This window comes from Agrilus planipennis, unplaced genomic scaffold, assembly GCF_000699045.2.
Source record: "Agrilus planipennis isolate EAB-ADULT unplaced genomic scaffold, Apla_2.0 scaffold422, whole genome shotgun sequence".
Classification (NCBI taxonomy): domain Eukaryota; kingdom Metazoa; phylum Arthropoda; class Insecta; order Coleoptera; family Buprestidae; genus Agrilus; species Agrilus planipennis.
In genome coordinates, this window is record NW_020439073.1 from 34,002 (window position 1) to 50,325 (window position 16,324).

At 31.4% G+C, this 16,324-nt stretch overlaps 7 protein-coding genes across 12 annotated transcripts in view; 2 read left to right on the forward strand and 5 right to left on the reverse strand.

Annotated features, from left to right (window-relative positions):
• LOC108743287 (adenylate cyclase type 10) overlaps positions 1 to 3,760 on the forward strand; it is a gene marked incomplete at its 5' end in the record, with an annotated part of 25,864 nt that extends 22,104 nt beyond the window's left edge. Inside the window, 12 exons of the mRNA XM_025977177.1 lie at positions 9 to 74; positions 153 to 300; positions 365 to 529; positions 591 to 703; positions 777 to 983; positions 1,055 to 1,327; positions 1,382 to 1,641; positions 2,586 to 2,788; positions 2,841 to 3,006; positions 3,060 to 3,314; positions 3,372 to 3,510; positions 3,577 to 3,760. Coding sequence (XP_025832962.1) covers positions 9 to 74; positions 153 to 300; positions 365 to 529; positions 591 to 703; positions 777 to 983; positions 1,055 to 1,327; positions 1,382 to 1,641; positions 2,586 to 2,788; positions 2,841 to 3,006; positions 3,060 to 3,314; positions 3,372 to 3,510; positions 3,577 to 3,723 — 2,142 coding nt within the window. The remainder of the gene's footprint in view (positions 1 to 8; positions 75 to 152; positions 301 to 364; positions 530 to 590; positions 704 to 776; positions 984 to 1,054; positions 1,328 to 1,381; positions 1,642 to 2,585; positions 2,789 to 2,840; positions 3,007 to 3,059; positions 3,315 to 3,371; positions 3,511 to 3,576) is intronic.
• On the reverse strand, positions 3,747 to 5,794 carry LOC108743296 (protein PRRC1). The gene is made up of 8 exons (XM_018478817.2): positions 5,462 to 5,794; positions 5,162 to 5,411; positions 4,818 to 5,080; positions 4,636 to 4,738; positions 4,410 to 4,574; positions 4,147 to 4,336; positions 3,995 to 4,095; positions 3,747 to 3,841 (listed from the first exon to the last, which is right to left on the reverse strand). Exons 1-8 carry the CDS (start codon positions 5,529 to 5,531, stop codon positions 3,793 to 3,795), a joined length of 1,191 nt encoding a protein of 396 aa, XP_018334319.1. The 5' UTR covers positions 5,532 to 5,794; the 3' UTR covers positions 3,747 to 3,792.
• Positions 5,795 to 6,419: 625 nt separating this feature from the next.
• LOC108743295 (selenide, water dikinase) lies at positions 6,420 to 8,171 on the forward strand. The gene is made up of 2 exons (XM_018478816.1): positions 6,420 to 7,133; positions 7,299 to 8,171. Exons 1-2 carry the CDS (start codon positions 6,420 to 6,422, stop codon positions 7,809 to 7,811), a joined length of 1,227 nt encoding a protein of 408 aa, XP_018334318.1. The 3' UTR covers positions 7,812 to 8,171.
• Positions 8,172 to 8,238: 67 nt separating this feature from the next.
• Positions 8,239 to 10,631, reverse strand: LOC108743293 (nucleolar protein 8). Of its 5 annotated transcripts, none has more exons than XM_018478813.2 (8): positions 10,461 to 10,631; positions 10,100 to 10,309; positions 9,711 to 10,048; positions 9,405 to 9,596; positions 9,111 to 9,340; positions 8,780 to 9,057; positions 8,516 to 8,725; positions 8,239 to 8,458 (listed from the first exon to the last, which is right to left on the reverse strand). In XM_018478813.2, the coding sequence occupies exons 2-8, from the start codon at positions 10,293 to 10,295 to the stop codon at positions 8,277 to 8,279; spliced, it is 1,626 nt and encodes a 541-aa protein (XP_018334315.1). In that variant the 5' UTR covers positions 10,296 to 10,309; positions 10,461 to 10,631; the 3' UTR covers positions 8,239 to 8,276. The 5 variants fall into 5 exon arrangements, with proteins under 5 accessions (XP_018334315.1, XP_018334316.1, XP_018334313.1 ...); XM_018478814.2 differs by having other exon boundaries at positions 10,100 to 10,316; XM_018478811.2 differs by having other exon boundaries at positions 10,100 to 10,354.
• Positions 10,632 to 10,957: 326 nt separating this feature from the next.
• LOC108743297 (ubiquinone biosynthesis O-methyltransferase, mitochondrial) lies at positions 10,958 to 12,220 on the reverse strand. 2 transcript variants are annotated; one of them, XM_018478818.2, is made up of 4 exons: positions 11,968 to 12,220; positions 11,657 to 11,916; positions 11,189 to 11,617; positions 10,958 to 11,128 (listed from the first exon to the last, which is right to left on the reverse strand). In XM_018478818.2, the coding sequence occupies exons 1-4, from the start codon at positions 12,021 to 12,023 to the stop codon at positions 11,013 to 11,015; spliced, it is 861 nt and encodes a 286-aa protein (XP_018334320.1). In that variant the 5' UTR covers positions 12,024 to 12,220; the 3' UTR covers positions 10,958 to 11,012. The 2 variants fall into 2 exon arrangements, with proteins under 2 accessions (XP_018334320.1, XP_018334321.1); XM_018478819.1 differs by having other exon boundaries at positions 11,189 to 11,602; positions 11,968 to 12,214.
• Positions 12,221 to 12,524: 304 nt separating this feature from the next.
• Positions 12,525 to 13,967, reverse strand: LOC112905213. Its single transcript, XM_025977182.1, has 3 exons — positions 13,873 to 13,967; positions 13,523 to 13,752; positions 12,525 to 13,150 (listed from the first exon to the last, which is right to left on the reverse strand). The coding sequence occupies exons 1-3, from the start codon at positions 13,924 to 13,926 to the stop codon at positions 12,697 to 12,699; spliced, it is 738 nt and encodes a 245-aa protein (XP_025832967.1). The 5' UTR covers positions 13,927 to 13,967; the 3' UTR covers positions 12,525 to 12,696.
• Positions 13,968 to 14,386: 419 nt separating this feature from the next.
• On the reverse strand, positions 14,387 to 15,979 carry LOC112905214 (vanin-like protein 2). The gene is made up of 5 exons (XM_025977183.1): positions 15,828 to 15,979; positions 15,609 to 15,728; positions 15,142 to 15,303; positions 14,944 to 15,089; positions 14,387 to 14,664 (listed from the first exon to the last, which is right to left on the reverse strand). Exons 1-5 carry the CDS (start codon positions 15,891 to 15,893, stop codon positions 14,430 to 14,432), a joined length of 729 nt encoding a protein of 242 aa, XP_025832968.1. The 5' UTR covers positions 15,894 to 15,979; the 3' UTR covers positions 14,387 to 14,429.
• Positions 15,980 to 16,324: the final 345 nt, after the last annotated feature.

Genomic DNA, 16,324 nt, shown 5'->3' on the forward strand with positions numbered 1-16,324 from the left:
AAAAACAGACAAGATGGTGCATTTCATGCGGACGAGGATTTTTCTATAATATTCTCGGGACACGGATAGAAAGTGTAAGCATTTCAACGTAGTGATTAAATTTCTTATTTACTTATTTTATATGTATATAAAAAAATAAAACAATTTTGTAGGATTTAATTGCATTTCGAAAGAATGATCACAAAAAGACCAATGTTTATCGAACTCAACCTAGAAGACAAAGCTCAAAACATTCCTCACTTGTTAATTCTATAGAATCAAGAAATTTACAAAGACTTTTCGATGGAAGTTCAGGAAGCAGTAAAAAAAGAGAAACTTATTTTATTCCCTGTAAAGCATAATTAGCGCTTTTTTGTAATTTCAGATGATTTTTTGATAGAAAGCAATTTTGGAGTCAACCTTGTAAAAAAACTAAGTAAAAGGTTTTCCTTAACTAGAACATTTTCGTTCACAGACTTTAGTAGTTGCCAGTGTAGTCATATTTTAGACAACATGTACATTCAAATATTAGAGCACTGTAGAGAAGCTGGTGAGTGTTCGTCGAAATTAAAACGGTTTTTTTAAATGCATATACACAAGTACTGATTTAGGTGAATACGAAAAATTGATACAGGCCCTCTTGGAATATGCAAATTTGTGCGTGGAACTTCAAAATTTGCCTCAAGCTCTTAAAACATTGAAAGACGCGGAAATGTTTATAACGGTGAAATTTTAAAATGATCATAATTGAAGCATTCCTTTGAAGAAAAAACAAAACTCATTAGGAATAATTTTAGGAAAGAGTACAATTGGAAGATAACAATGAAAAAAATAACTGGCATGTCCCTATCATATATGGACAAATTAAAACTCTTACAGGCGCTGCCCATTTAGACTCGGGGCAAATCAATGAAGCTTATGAAAATTTAAATGAGGCTCTTTGCTGTTACGGTATACTCTATATTTTGTATATTATAAAAAGCTCGTTATATATATTGATTCGTTAAAAGGTAAAATTTAGATAAACTTGGTAATGTGGCAAAGGAAAAACGTGTTTTTATAGCACTAACGTAATATTTCTTTAAAAACGGTAAAAGCTGATTTTCTAATTCACTCTATTACGAAAAAACTTTATTCCGGATTTTATGAAGTTTTTCCTATTATTTCAGGGTACCAATTTCCTCGAAGCAAACTTGCAAGAGGTAGAAAGATGTTTACATTAAAAATGAAACAAAACTTTGGTTTATACTTTAGTCCCACGTTTCTCTTTGGGTCCGCGCAAGGGTATGATGCAGAATTTTGTAATAAATTTTCTGAATGTCTATCTTTAATCTGTGAGGTGTACATGGTAACAAGTTTCCATTTCTGTAATGATCTTAATTTTACTCTCTTCTGCTTTTAGAATTTGAATCTTTGGAATCACGCGGAACTGGCTACTACATGGAGCTTGAACAAAGCTCTTTCTGCAAACACCGACTTCTATAAAATATGCGTTGCGTTTGCGAATGTGATTGAAGTGTACTGTCGTATTGGTAAAGTAAAGATTATAAAAATTTTAGAAGTTCACGCCTTGCGTTTATGTCATAGAAAGAAGGGTATCACGATGGAAATTAGAGAATTAAAAGCGGTTTGCAAACTCTATGCGTCAATATTTTGTGCCAGGTTAGCTTTTTTCTTTACAGGTTTCTCTTTATTTCCTTTCATTACACTTTATTTAGGGGATTGTTTATGTTAATTATTGAGATGACTAATTTATGTATTTTTTAATGCCTAGGTAATGCGTTTTTATATTTTGTATGTAAATAATTCTATGAAAAACTTATATTTATTTACAAGTTCCAAGGAATTTAGAAATGTTAATACGTTAGTTGTACTCTACAATAGTTTAGTACGGTCATTATTAATTTATGGTTCTGTTATTTGATCCCCTAACACCTTGTTTGATTCCAATAGGATTAAATAAGTTCAACATCGTTTTCTGTGAATAATATCATTTAAGTTAGGTACAGAGATGACTAGGTTTAATCATGATTACACGTTAGTTGCTAGTAGTTCCAGCATTTTTTTGCTCTAGTCTGAGCATAGTTACATAATAGTAGGCTAAAATCTTGGGAACCACATAATACTCACCCGGGAACTCGAGATAAAATTAATTGTAATAGTGTTGGGCAATCAGAAGAATGGATATACTAATCCATGTGGTTCCCAAGATTTTAGCCTACTATTATGTAACTTATCTTTACAAAGCAACTAACTAATTTACCGTTCATGAAAACTATTTAATCTGATATTTTTGATAGTAATAANGACTAATAAAACTGTTGGTTGCTTTGTATTTGTTTGTGTGAGTGATGTTGCTGAAGATGCAATAGCAACTTGAACTTGACTTGCGGCAGAAGTTGTAATTGATGGTAATATAGGTGTTTGAAAAAAACTGGGGAGGACCAACGGAGGTGGTACGTTAGATAATAAATTTCCACTAGATGCACTGTTGTTTACAACCGGAGCTGGAATTATATCATATTTATATAAACTTTAGTAAACAAAAAAAATAATAAAAATAAAAAAATATACCTATTTCGACATCAATTTCACGTTGTTATAAGGATAATGAGATCAGACATTGACGAAGCTTTGCATATGGGCTATATAATAAACAGACTCGGGGTGAATGTTCATGCAACTTTCGTTATTTTGAAAATACTTCCGACCATGGTATTTTGTCTACTTGCTACACAAAGGTTAATTGATGTTACCACTTTGTTAAATGATTTACATTATTATGCAACAGAAGACACCGACAGTACAGGTAAGCTTACAATTAGTAATTCATTTCACATTCTTTTTCTATATATTTTTAGGAATGGTTTGGTATTTTACTCTTAGTTTAATATTTAACCTTGAGACAGGCTACACCTACGTAACATATGAGCAATGTAAAACGTTTTATGACATTGGTGGAGAAACCCTGTTAACTGTCAGAGATCCAGAAGCAGAAAAATGCTTTTATATTGCCGCATGGCTTTGGTAAATTACTTTTTTTTCTTCAGAAAATCCAAACACTGATATTTTTTTAACAGGTGCCTAAGGAATGACCGTTGGAATTCTGCAAGTATCTGGTACATAAAGATTCATAAACTTATTATGATAGAAAAGAATGATTCAATAATCAGCATGATTTCATCACTATATCTCTTGGAGGGCCTATTAATATACATAGTGGGCAAAATGGATTGTAGAAATGTTACTGCTACCGCTAAAGCATACAAAGAAGTAAAAAAATTAATCGCCTGCATCAAATGCACGACCAAAAATTTTAAATTAGTGCTGCCAAGGTATGGTAATCTCTGAATTATACGTTTTGTTTTGTTTTTAATACGTCATTCTTAAAGGTTTTATCATTTGAAGGCCTACTTCAGTTTGATAAGGAATAAAGAAGACAAAAGTGTGAAAATACTAAAAATAGCAAAAAAATTAGCTAAAAATTACAAGAACAATCTCGAACGTCTTTGGATAGAACACTCTGAACTAGTATATACATAAATGTGTTTTATATTTGTGCCCTTTGTTTATATTTACATACTTATTGTTATTTAGGCCTGGAGTCACAATATGTCTACCTTAATGTTGACATTTTGGAAGGACCACAATATTACAGGAAATACAATTAGTTACCATGAAGCTTCATCTAACGTAGAAATGCCAGCAGGCCTATTTACCCTTCCCATATCATATTATCACTAACGAATTTTCTTTTAAACAATAAATAAGTCAACAACTGCTTTATATGTAAACTTACTGTTATATACAGTGTTAATTAAAGTTAATTGCTTTTGAACCCAATAACTCCAAATTGACCATGCTATAAATATGTGAATTGAACATTATTATTGTATATTTATTTTTAATTTCAATTAAAGATATGCAGCAGTTGCAAATAAACCCTAAATAATTTTTTTCGTGTTACTTTGTTATACAATAAGTCAAATGTATTACTGTTAATTTTCAAACCTGCCTGCAGTTCCTGTACAAATTAGCAATAGCCTTCCCAGCCAATAATATCATTTCTCGTCTATGAACGCCAGTTAATGCGTGATGCCACTTATTGTGATTTACCTGAAATCGTGATTTGATATGATTCATTTTAAAGCAAAATTTTACACTTACACCCAAATTTTCAGCCATAATACTGCCAATAGTTACTGACAATCCAGTTTCTCTTAAGGGATAGTCTTGTGGAGTACTTTCTTGTGCTAAAGCCACAATTTCTGAAGGAATAGGAGTCATTTGTGTGTAAGTATGTAAAGACAATTGCCTTATAGGATCTTTTAATAAAACAACTGCTAATTCATACCACCTGTAACATACCAATTATGTAATTAATATGTAATGTTTTTAAGTGTTATTGCTTTTTTTTTAAATAAATTTACCTGTCATCTTCAAATTTAACAATAAAACCTTCAACTGCAACCACAGGTACAGGCTGTATTTTAGGATCTTTGTATACATACTGAATCCTCTCATCTGCCCCTTTAAGACCTTCTTCAAATCCTATAGGTTGTACTGCTACATTTGTAACTTTAACTGATACTCCTCTGCAAAATTCAAGTTATAATTTTGAGCAACAACCTTAAAACCTATTCAATATATACTTACTCTACAGTGGCTTTTCCAAAAACTGACTGAAATGCTTCTCGAACAGCACTAATTTTATCTTCTTGTGTAGAAGCTACTAAAATGTCCAGATCACCTCCTGAATCTGAAATGAATAACACTATTATTTTCTTCAATTTGCTAAAGAGATTAACAAAGTAAATTCAATTTAAAAATTTACATACAAATATATTCTCTCATTTGTGGATCTAATGTAGTTATCACAGAATCAACTGAGCTTTTAGCTTTCTCTGCTACTTTATAAAATATGCCACCATTCGATACAGCCCCTTTTACCCATCCCAATATTCCTACAGATTCTTCTTCCTTTGAAAATGTATCTAAAGTGTTAGAATTGGATTCTGTGACAGAATCAGTTGTAATAGAACTATATGTTGATGATTCAGGAATACCATGTTGAATCCCTTTGGTTGGAGGAATTGCTGCACTAAAAACGTTATTTAGTAATAGTCACCAACTTAAGAGCATTTTTATACTCCTATTAACAACAAAATACAAATTCACTTGCCTAAATTCTGTTGGACAGAATCTGTTATTAGAAACCTTAGGGGAATTATCGACTAATAAAACTGTTGGTTGCTTTGTATTTGTTTGTGTGAGTGATGTTGCTGAAGATGCAATAGCAACTTGAACTTGACTTGCGGCAGAAGTTGTAATTGATGGTAATATAGGTGTTTGAAAAAAACTGGGGAGGACCAACGGAGGTGGTACGTTAGATAATAAATTTCCACTAGATGCACTGTTGTTTACAACCGGAGCTGGAATTATATCATATTTATACGAATTTGTTTCTTTAATAAATAATTACCTGCTTTTTCAGTAACATTTTTTTCTATAATTTCAAAGGAAGCATCTCCATTAGAATCTTCTTGTAACATATTTAAATAGCAAATAATAAACGATTGCGAACATTCACAGACTACAAGATAAGAAGATTTCAAACTACCTGTAACACTTTTAATGAACACTATATCATAAAACAAGGCATAAACAAGGGATAACTTTAATTTTATATCTGCTACTTATCAGGGACTCGAGGACTCATTAATCCGTCACTAATCATGAATCATATCATAGATTCTCATTAATACACATAGATGTTTATGTTATAGATAATTAATAAGAGCATAGATAATAGATATACAGAGATACATAAGAGACTTCTAAAATATAAATTCTCTTAACATATTACAATATACAATCCGGACCACACAACGGTAGATCCATTTTCTGGATCACTAACTTAACATACAGTCGATTCCATGTGAAGATTGTAAAGTAACGCACTAGCACTTTTTTTTAGGATTCTTTGTTCTTAATAGTTTTCTTAAACAAGCCCAAAATATGTATTTATATTTATAAGCACCTATAACGTTTATGTTTAGAATAAACATAAAAAAAGTAGTTAAGATGATCCTTAGACTAAAAGGGTACGTATGAAATGTTTTAATATTTATTGTGTTATGTATTATTGTACTACAATTTTCAGGTTGTCTCGTCAAATAAACCAAACTGAACCAAACTAAACCAAAAAGTGTAGAATAAAAAATTGACGACTGCTGGTTAATACTGCGTCTTTCTCTAACCAATCGGACGGTATCTCAAAATTATCATGCTCATCGAACTTTCGGGTTGAGAACCGCAGGAAGGACGGTCGCCATTTTGTAAGCGTCAGTAGACGGCATATACCTGTAGACGGTCGAGTTTGGTGGTTTTACCGATTCAGTTCGTCCATAATTCTGGTATAACTGTTTTGTAAATCTAGTATGGGTGACTACCATCAAGTTACTGGCGTTCAGCAAGACGCCTTGGGTAGTGTACAGTTAGAACTAGGAGCAAATCCAAATGCTTTAGCTCTTCGCCGGCCTTTTGACCCTCTAGCTCACGATTTGGAGGCAAGTTTTAGACTCACAAGATTTGCAGATTTGAAGGGTAGAGGTTGCAAAGTACCGCAAGAAGTTCTCAATAAACTGGTAGAAGGTCTCCAACAAGATTATCAAAATGCTGCAGATCAAGAACATGCACATTTCATTCATATGGCAATTCCAAGAATCGGCATTGGACTTGATTGCTCGGTAACACCTCTTCGGCATGGAGGTTTATGTTTGGTGCAAACTACTGATTTTTTTTACCCATTGGTGGATGACCCTTATATGATGGGCAAAATTGCTTGTGCCAATGTTTTGAGTGACTTATACGCAATGGGAGTTACAGAGTGTGATAATATGCTCATGCTGCTTGGAGTAAGCACAAAAATGACGGAAAAAGAAAGGGATGTGGTTATTCCACTAATTATGAGAGGCTTTAAAGATGCTGCCTTGGAAGCTGGTACAACAGTTACAGGAGGACAGACAGTTGTTAATCCTTGGTGTACTATTGGTGGTGTTGCTTCAACGGTTTGTCAGCCCAATGAGTATATTGTACCAGATAATGCTGTTGTTGGCGATGTTCTCGTCTTGACAAAGCCATTGGGAACACAGGTGAGAGATCTATATCAATATAATGCAGTAAACATCTATGCTATTTTATTAATGTGTATATTTTTGGAGGTTGTTTTCAGTAGCATTTAAATAATTGTATTCTTTATTTATTTCATTTGTCTGTTATATTTAAAAGGATTAAAGAAGAAATCAATTTTTCTATAGGTTGCAGTTAATGCTCACCAATGGTTAGATCAGCCAGAACGTTGGAATCGTATCAAGTTAGTTGTAAGCGAAGAAGATGTGCGAAAAGCTTATCACAGAGCAATGGATTCAATGGCAAGGTTAAATCGTGTGGCAAGTCGTTTAATGCACAAATACAATGCTCATGGTGCAACAGATGTAACTGGTTTTGGTTTATTGGGACATGCACAGACCCTGGCATCTCACCAGAAAAACGAAGTGTCTTTCGTTATTCATAATTTGCCTGTAATTGCAAAAATGGCTGCTGTAGCAAAAGCTTGTGGGAATATGTTCCAATTATTGCAAGGACATTCGGCGGAGACTTCGGGAGGTCTATTAATTTGTTTGCCACGAGAACAAGCTGCAGCATATTGCAAGGATATTGAGAAACAAGAAGGATACCAAGCCTGGATTATCGGAATCGTGGAGAAAGGGAACCGCACTGCTCGTATAATTGATAAACCACGAGTTATTGAAGTACCAGCAAAAGATTAATTGCCATAATTAAGTATTTTTTTTATAAAACAAAAGATTATACAGTGATTTTTAGAATATATTTTGAGCAATTCTGAACTTAAAAACAATAGAAACTTGCTGTTTCTTCTCAGAAAAATTACAAGGGCATTTGCTTTGCTTTCTAATTAAAATTTGCTGTTTAAAATAGCTCTGGTATTTAGAAATTACTAGTATGACTTATTGATAAGCTCTTTGACAAACATACCTATTTGTAATTGAGTTTATATATGTTTTTGATTTATTAATTCGTAATTATAATGAATGACGATCTTCTGTAGTTTTAGAAATGTATTGGTATTTTTTGTAAAATAAATTCTGAAAATACACACTATTCCACAACAATTTCATTATTTTAAGCATATTAAATAAGGAAAGTTAACATATTGCCTATAAATAAAAAAACTGATTTTACAAAAAAAGGTATTTTATTTCAAAAATTAAAAACTACTTCTTTAATGCTCTTTTTATCTTAACTCGTTTCGTCTCGCCTAATTTCTTTTTGAATGGACTAAATTTCTTTTGATTGTTCTTCATTTTTGCTTTAACAGCTTCTTTAATTTTCCGTCTTGATTTCACAAAATCCGTTGCGTCATTAACATCCAATCTTTTCACAAAATGAAGTCCATCTAAAACGCAAATAAAAATAATAAAATGAAAATATAAAATGAAATAATAGAAGTCACCTTGCAATCTGTAATCATCAGTTTGAAAAAAAAAACTTTTGGCCCAAAGCTTTTGCGATTTAAATGAACCTGTATCTTCAGTAAAAATGTTTTCATTTTTTTTTTCATCTTCACTGTCAGTTGATGAATCATATGCAAATAGATTACTAATAATCATTCCTTCCTTTTTATTTTTTTTCTTTGAAACACTTGCTGCATTTTGTTCATTATCTAAAATTGAAATATTACTGCACATCCTAAACAATAGCTAATATTATATATTACAATCCTTTCTATTTTCATAATGGTCTCCAAAAGTGTTAAGTATACTGAATTGTTGACCAGTAAATAAAGCTTCTTTTAGATTGGCAGTGACTTTATAAAATTTTTCCTTAGAAACTTGTGGTTTTTCCTTATATTCAATTTCTGTAAAATTCTCTGTTTCAATATCAACTTTTTTCTTATCTCTACCATATTTTTCTGTTACAGGTGTGATTTCATATTTGAGATGATCTTTGTGGTCTGGATCATATCTAAACATACCACTTAATATTTTGCTAGAACTACAAATTGAAAAATACATTATTTTTCCTCAATATTCAAATTGAATTAATACCCTTCAGAACTACTAGCATATGTAGATGGTGCAATTTCTTTGCTTAAAACCTGCTCCAAAATTTGCATTTGCACCATTCTCTCTTTTTCAGCATCATTTTCAATTACTGAAATATCTTTTTTACTTTCTTCCTCATCGAAATTCCTTGCCTCAGAAATGTCATTTTCAAGGAACCTAGTGTCCATTGAAAATCTGGGGTCATTTTTATATCTACTTTGCAGTTTCAGTAACTAAAATAAAAAAAAAAACAAAATTTTTATTTCAGTAAAAAACTTATTTTCTTTTATTATTTACTTTTTGACCTTTTATTCCCTCAAAGTGCTCCTTAACTTCAAACCATTCGCTGTTCGTTTCATTATCATCATTCTCAGTAAAAAGTTGAAATTTGTCTTTTTGTTTTTTCTCCCATTCATTTGCATTTCCTTTATTACTAGCCATGCAATCTTCTTTTTCATAAAAGATTACGTTTGATCTTGGATTTAAATCCTTAAAATTATTATTATCATCTGTGATCTATTTACTTGTACAGTTAAATATGTACAATGTAAATATAAATTGGCAAATACAATAAAAAAAAAGTGTGAGTGCTGGAACACTTACAATCCTAGACAAAGCATTTTGTAGAAGCAGTTTTTGGGAGTGATATTCCTTTTTCTTTTGTAATACTGAATGTAATCTCTTTTGTTCTGATAAATTTAAATGAGAATTAACATTATTTTTCTCAGATATACATTTAATAACTGAACAGGCTTTAGGTATTTTAAAAGGCACTAAGCTAGTTTCATTCTGTAATGTTTCAGTTTCACTTTTCGTTTTTTGATCATTGCCATTATGCTTTTTTTCTCTCTCATGTTTCAATCTTTCCATAAAACTTTCTTTTGCAATTGATATGTCAATGAACGAATTTTCAAATTTTTGCCTTGAAAAATCCTCAAAACCTGTAAAATATATAGAAAAATAATAATAATAAACAATGTTTAACCACCTACACTTTTGTATATTTTCAGGAGTACTGTTAATATTAATGTATGCAAACGCTGGTGTTTGATTTCCAATGATATTCTTTCGTAGTTTTATTTCAATTGAAGAAATATCTCCAAATTGAGACAATTTTTTATGTAATGAATCTTCATTGATATTTCCTGTTATGTTGTTTATAAAAAGTCGAAAATCTTGATTACTCATTTCGGTTTTGGTTTCTGTAAACTTATTCATTATATCACATTGCAAAGATGCCCAAAAATCTAAAAATTGCTTAAAACAATATAAGCACAACCCAATATTAACGAATCTAGTTAGTTTTATGTGTACTATTGACTTTAAGTTTAGTTTCAATCTATCAATACATACGTATATATATGGTTAACGTGTCTTACAAGCGCAGCTCACACAACTGAAGCCACATTCATAAATCCTTTGCCATTGTTTATTTTTCGAGGAAAAACGAAAAATAAACGAACTAATGCACTAAAAACCACATGCACTTGCAGATGACAATTATCATTGGCCACTTCGGGTGGTTAGGTCACAGATAATTGGAATCATTGATTGAAATACACAGCCATAGATAATAGGACTTCACTGACGCACTGATCTGTATATCTACAGTCGTGTGAAACAACTCACGAACACTCACTATGCAACCTATCGTACACAGGAATATATTTGCCTGCCTATATGTTACCGCAGGCATTTGTCCTCGTTTTTTGTTTTTTTAAATTGTACCTTAAAATTACATAACAGCTAAAATATTCAAATCAATTAACAAGTTTTCTTTGTGAAACTCGATAAGCGTTATAATATCTCTTAATATTTCACCAAGTGTCCGGCAAAGTTAACTATTTGAAATAATTTCATCGTTTTTACTTGGAATAAATCAACTAAACTTCAAAATGTACTCAATTAAACATCTTTTACAGCATGTAATGCATAATTTATCATTGTATTTTTTGTCCAGTGCCATGAGTTCATTAATGGATTGTAAGCAAGTCCATGTATAAGACAAGTTCTACAGTTATCTGAAAAGCATTATTTTAATATCAATAAACCGTACTGAATTATGAAAAATAAAAACTTACAATCCTCAAGTAACCGTTGCAAATGATGTGTTAAAATAAATTTATCCCACTGATGTGTTCCAGAAGGAATTAATTTAAATTGTTCTGCAAATACAATAGCACCTGCCCAAGAGATGTTTGTTTTACTAATTGTTGTTATAAAAATGGAACCACCAGGTTTAATACAATTTACACATGCCTCTAAAAATTTATCTTTTTCTTTTATATGTTCTATTACTTCAGACAGTACCACGGCATCATATTTGTTACTGGATTGTTGTGCATGATCTGCTATTGTTCCTTTGATGTACTGCAAATTATTTAGGTCACTTTTTAATGCTGCATGACTTGTGGCAATTTCAATGAGATCTTTCGTGTCATCAATACCAGTCACATTTGCCCCTAATCTGGCCATAGCTTCTGATAAAATGCCTCCTATTGCAAAATTGACTATACGTAAATGAAATATGATAAGAATGGGAATGTTACCTCCACATCCTACATCCAAAATAAACAAATCCTTCAGAGGGGTTGCATTATTAAAATTATCTTTTTGTACTAATCCAGTGTTTATCAACCCATTTCTAATAAACGGTACTCTCACTTTATTCATTGAATGCAGAGGCTTCATGTCACCCATTTTATTCCACCATTCTGTACTGTGCTTTTTAAAATACACCTCTTCGTCTTTATCAATTGAAGTATTTGTAGAGCAATTCAAATAATTAGTAATAATAATATTTTCATACCTATAACATGTGTTTAATAATATACACGAGTAGATTTCGAAGAAAGCGTACCTATTTGAATAATATTTTTTGAACAGTCGAAAACGTGATGAAAACGCTGGCAACATTTTCAAATTTTATAATTTCACTATGGTACACCTACTTCCCTTTAGTTTTTGCTTACAATTGGGCCAAATTGGAACTTATAAATTGTTTTATTATTAGACAAAGTAATCTGTTTTTTGTAAGCGCGCCTTTGAGCATTTTCAGTTATTCAGATTTTTTTGTTCTTAATTCATAGATAACTGATTATAGTGGTTCAGTAGTGTCGGTCGGTGTGTTGCGAATTAACTTAACAGAACTTTTAATCTATGAAGCACCAAAATCATAGATAATAGGTTGTGTTTATTGTATGATACACGAAAAAGCAAGCCGTGTTGTAGTGGCTATATAAAAACCACAAAAAGAAAATGCATCCAAACATTTTTATCACAATCTATTTTTACGTTTGAATTAAATAGTATACGCAAATAAAATCAATAAATAAATTTATCTATAACTTGTTGAATTTCTAATTACAAATAAAATGATAAGTATATTAATAGATACATATTTTACAAAAAAAAATGAGAAACTATTCTTCTGTTAAAGAAGGGATTACACAAGAATAAAGTAATGAAACTTCTTAATAGATATTTGCCAAAAAAAAAAGCAATTTTCATAAATTTACATACAATTGTTATATTAAATGATGAGCGCATGAAAATAAATAGGAATTTCTGTTTTTATGCACAATTTAACTTATGAGATAATTTTTTGTTGTAAAACAGTAAGAACTGTTAAGAAAAAGACCGATACTGTACATATAGTATTAAATGTAGCAATACTTCTTCCAACGGAGCCTCCATCTCTTTTAAAACTCCTTCCAAAAATTCCAAATGCAAAAATGGAATCGTGCGGACTCGTGAGATTCATATTAACCTGAGCCTCATTAATACCACTTGTCCTACAGTAACGATAGTTTTGTATCGGAGTCAAAGAAAACGTCAACGTGGATGGTAAAGTATGTCCAGCAGGGGCATTTACAAAATTCCCTGTTATAATTATTGAATTAAATTTGACTCCGATCATTGACCCTAGAGTTCGTATTTGTCCACACGACAAAATGTCATCAGTTAGACAGGCAACAACACCACAAATTTGATTTCCACTGGTCGATGTACCCAATTTTCTGTTTCCATTAAAAGCCACCAATCTTAATATTGAAGAAATGTTTAAGTAATGAGCAAAAATAAAAAATAAAATTAATAAATGTAAATTCTAATAGTTGTTAATGATGTGTAACATCCAAGACCGGCAATGAGCAAAATAATAACTTCTCACCACCAGACCAGATTGAAAGGTTGAAAGTTGTGCCTTATTTCTCCTTTTCCCTTTTTTTTTGCTTCACCAAGCACCAACTGCAGGCAGCAATGATCATGCGCACTCCTCCGTCCTTAACTTCCGCTAACGCATTTCCGTTGCTTTCAAGAAATTATTCTCATGGCCTCATACACGCACATACCGAGTGGTTAGATGTTACACATCAAAAATAAAGATTAAAATTTAGGCGTATTAATTAACTTACTTGTAAACTACATTGGTGGCACTTGCTGTATCTAAATTAATCGTAACATTAAACGTACAGCAAAAAGAGCTACCTTCGCTACAAATCGTAGTTGACGAATAATTTTGAGTTAAATTCAAACTGTGAGTGGTATAATTGCTTAAATCTTCTACCATTAACTTAAATAAAGATAAACCTCCGATTGAGTAACTTGCATGTTGAGAAGCAATACCGGAAACAGTAGACATATTCTAAAATAACAAATGCAGCAAATAAGAACATTATATATATAAAAAAAAAGAAAATATGCCTCTCACTAAATTGAAAAAAGAACTAATTACTATAATATGCATTACAAATAAGTAGAATACCTCATGACAGGAAGATTGTCTTTTGGGCAAAATCGGTACATCCTGTATAATCATTTTAGAAGCAGAAACTGCCGATATGTAAGTTTCAGTGATAGTTCCGTNAGACATGCATATTATGTTTGTTCCATTAAAACATGTGGTAAAGTTGGTCAGGTATTTAATAGTAGATTGATTGGGGGAAATTACATAGCCGATAACTGATTCTGAGTGGCATAGCATTTGAGTAAAGATAGAAAGCCTAAAAATAAATCTTATATAAACTAGTTCTTCCCCCCTATCAGTCACTGTGAGCTAGAAACTGTTCGCATCATTGCTTCGAGTGATCGAAATTCACTTTTGTGAACAATTTGTTTAATCACTTTCTTTGTGTTAAAAATTGTTTGAAAAATTAAATTTAAAAGAATTGTTTGTAAATAGGTATGCAACACACCGTACACTTCAGCATAAGAAATTACTGATAGTAACTTTCATTTACGTAATGCTACTTTGCCCTGTGCTGACAGCACCCATATGCCGTATAAAAAATTAAACTAATCTCTAGAAAAAAGACTAGCTAATTAAAAAAAAAAGTTCATATACCACTTACCCTGCAAGAATGGTACTTCGGAGAACCAAGCAACCGGATATATTACATCTGAGATGGTATCAGTAAGAACATCTACGGATGGGTTTTTAAAGAGTATATCAAAACAAGTGAAAATAGCAAACGTAACACCGAAATCTGTTTGGAAAGTCACAGTTGTATTTCCAGGAGTAACAAAAGCCTCATTAAATAAGTTAACCTTACGATATCTAAAAATACAAACGAACAACTTCAACATTATCATCTAATATTTTAAATTAATATTTCTTATTGCTTCAACTGCGTAATGCTAAATGTGTTTGTTAATAATTCCTGTGCCAAAAAGTAGACGCTAAAACGGTAAAAATTACATAGACGTAAAAGCGATTTAAAAATCACTTCCGCAAATATGGTAATTACTCCAATTCGGTACGGACGAATTCTGGTCCATCGCACGCGGCCACTTCCTCGAGGTAATTTAAAAGAAGTAGGTACCTTTTCTTACTTACTTGGCAATTACAACTCCATTTCTATCAAAGACAACATCAGTGTTATATAAAAACGTTGAATTATCGGAAGAGAATGACTTTTCTAACACGTTTATTACAGTATAAATACCGTTGGTCCTAGCGGAGCAGGAGAGATCAATTAGCGCCTAAAAAAAGTTGTAAAATGATTGCAAAAATTATTTTACTCTAAAACTTTACCTTAGCGTAATAATTTACACTGCTATAATCGCAAGGTGCGATTTCGTCTTTAATTTCAGGTACGAATGTGCTGTATTTTGCAATTGATTCAAATGTTACATCTGCTGTCCATATATTTAAGCCTGTTAGACCATCTTCAGGAAAAACTATAATTTCGACGCCCTAAAGTTTTTCGTAAATAATGATGTAATTGTTTGTTAAATATAAAGGTATCTTATCAGTTCCTAATAATTCTATGTATGTTTTGCATATAATGATTAATAAACGTCTGCGCCTAATAGTATAATATGTATTTGGTTGGTGATGTTCTTCTTCTTTAATGCTCTTATCTTTATTATAAAATTTAATTTTCAAATACAGACATACCTATTATCTTCATACATTAGTAAATTTACACCTATTTATTATTTATTGTGAACAATTCTGTAAGTACGTATGGGTACCTACGCTTTTGTTTATGAACCTACCAATTCAGCTGCGTTTTCAATGTAATCAACATAAAATGCTGCGTTTTCTAAAAGTAAATCTTGGGGATTATATGCGGAAATTCGTGGTGAGAATTCTACAACAGCTGCTTTATATGTAGACTAAAAACAATTGAGTGAAAAAATTCATATTTAAAAGATCACAAAATGCTTTTTCTGTAAAATATAATACATCATAAAAAAATAAAGTTAAAAACTTACTTGTGACTTTACAAAAACTATGATCAAAAAGACTAAACTTATAGAAACTGTTTTTTTACTATTCATTTTAAAACTGGTCGATTTTAATGAGTTCAACGTAAAAAAAAATAAGAAACGAGGAACACTACAATGTCCCAACAATATAATAATTATTTTATCTGGGTAAATACTTATAGATAAACAGAGATAAGGAAACTTTCATGGGCGAGGTACCTTTACTGGGAAATAAAGTTAAATCATGATTAAAACGCATAAGCGAAATTTGTACTTGCACGTAAAATAATTTAACTGAAGAAATGTGTCACATTTTTCGTATTTCGTATTTAAAAAATTCCCTTTTTTTCTTTACCAAGAAAAATTTGCAGCGATAATAGTTCAACAAGTACTTACAGGATTTGATTTGTATTTTATGGGTTTCTCATAATTAACAGTACTTTTATAATTGAAAGTCTAATTTTGTATTATAAAGTATACTGATCGTAAAAGTCATACAAATG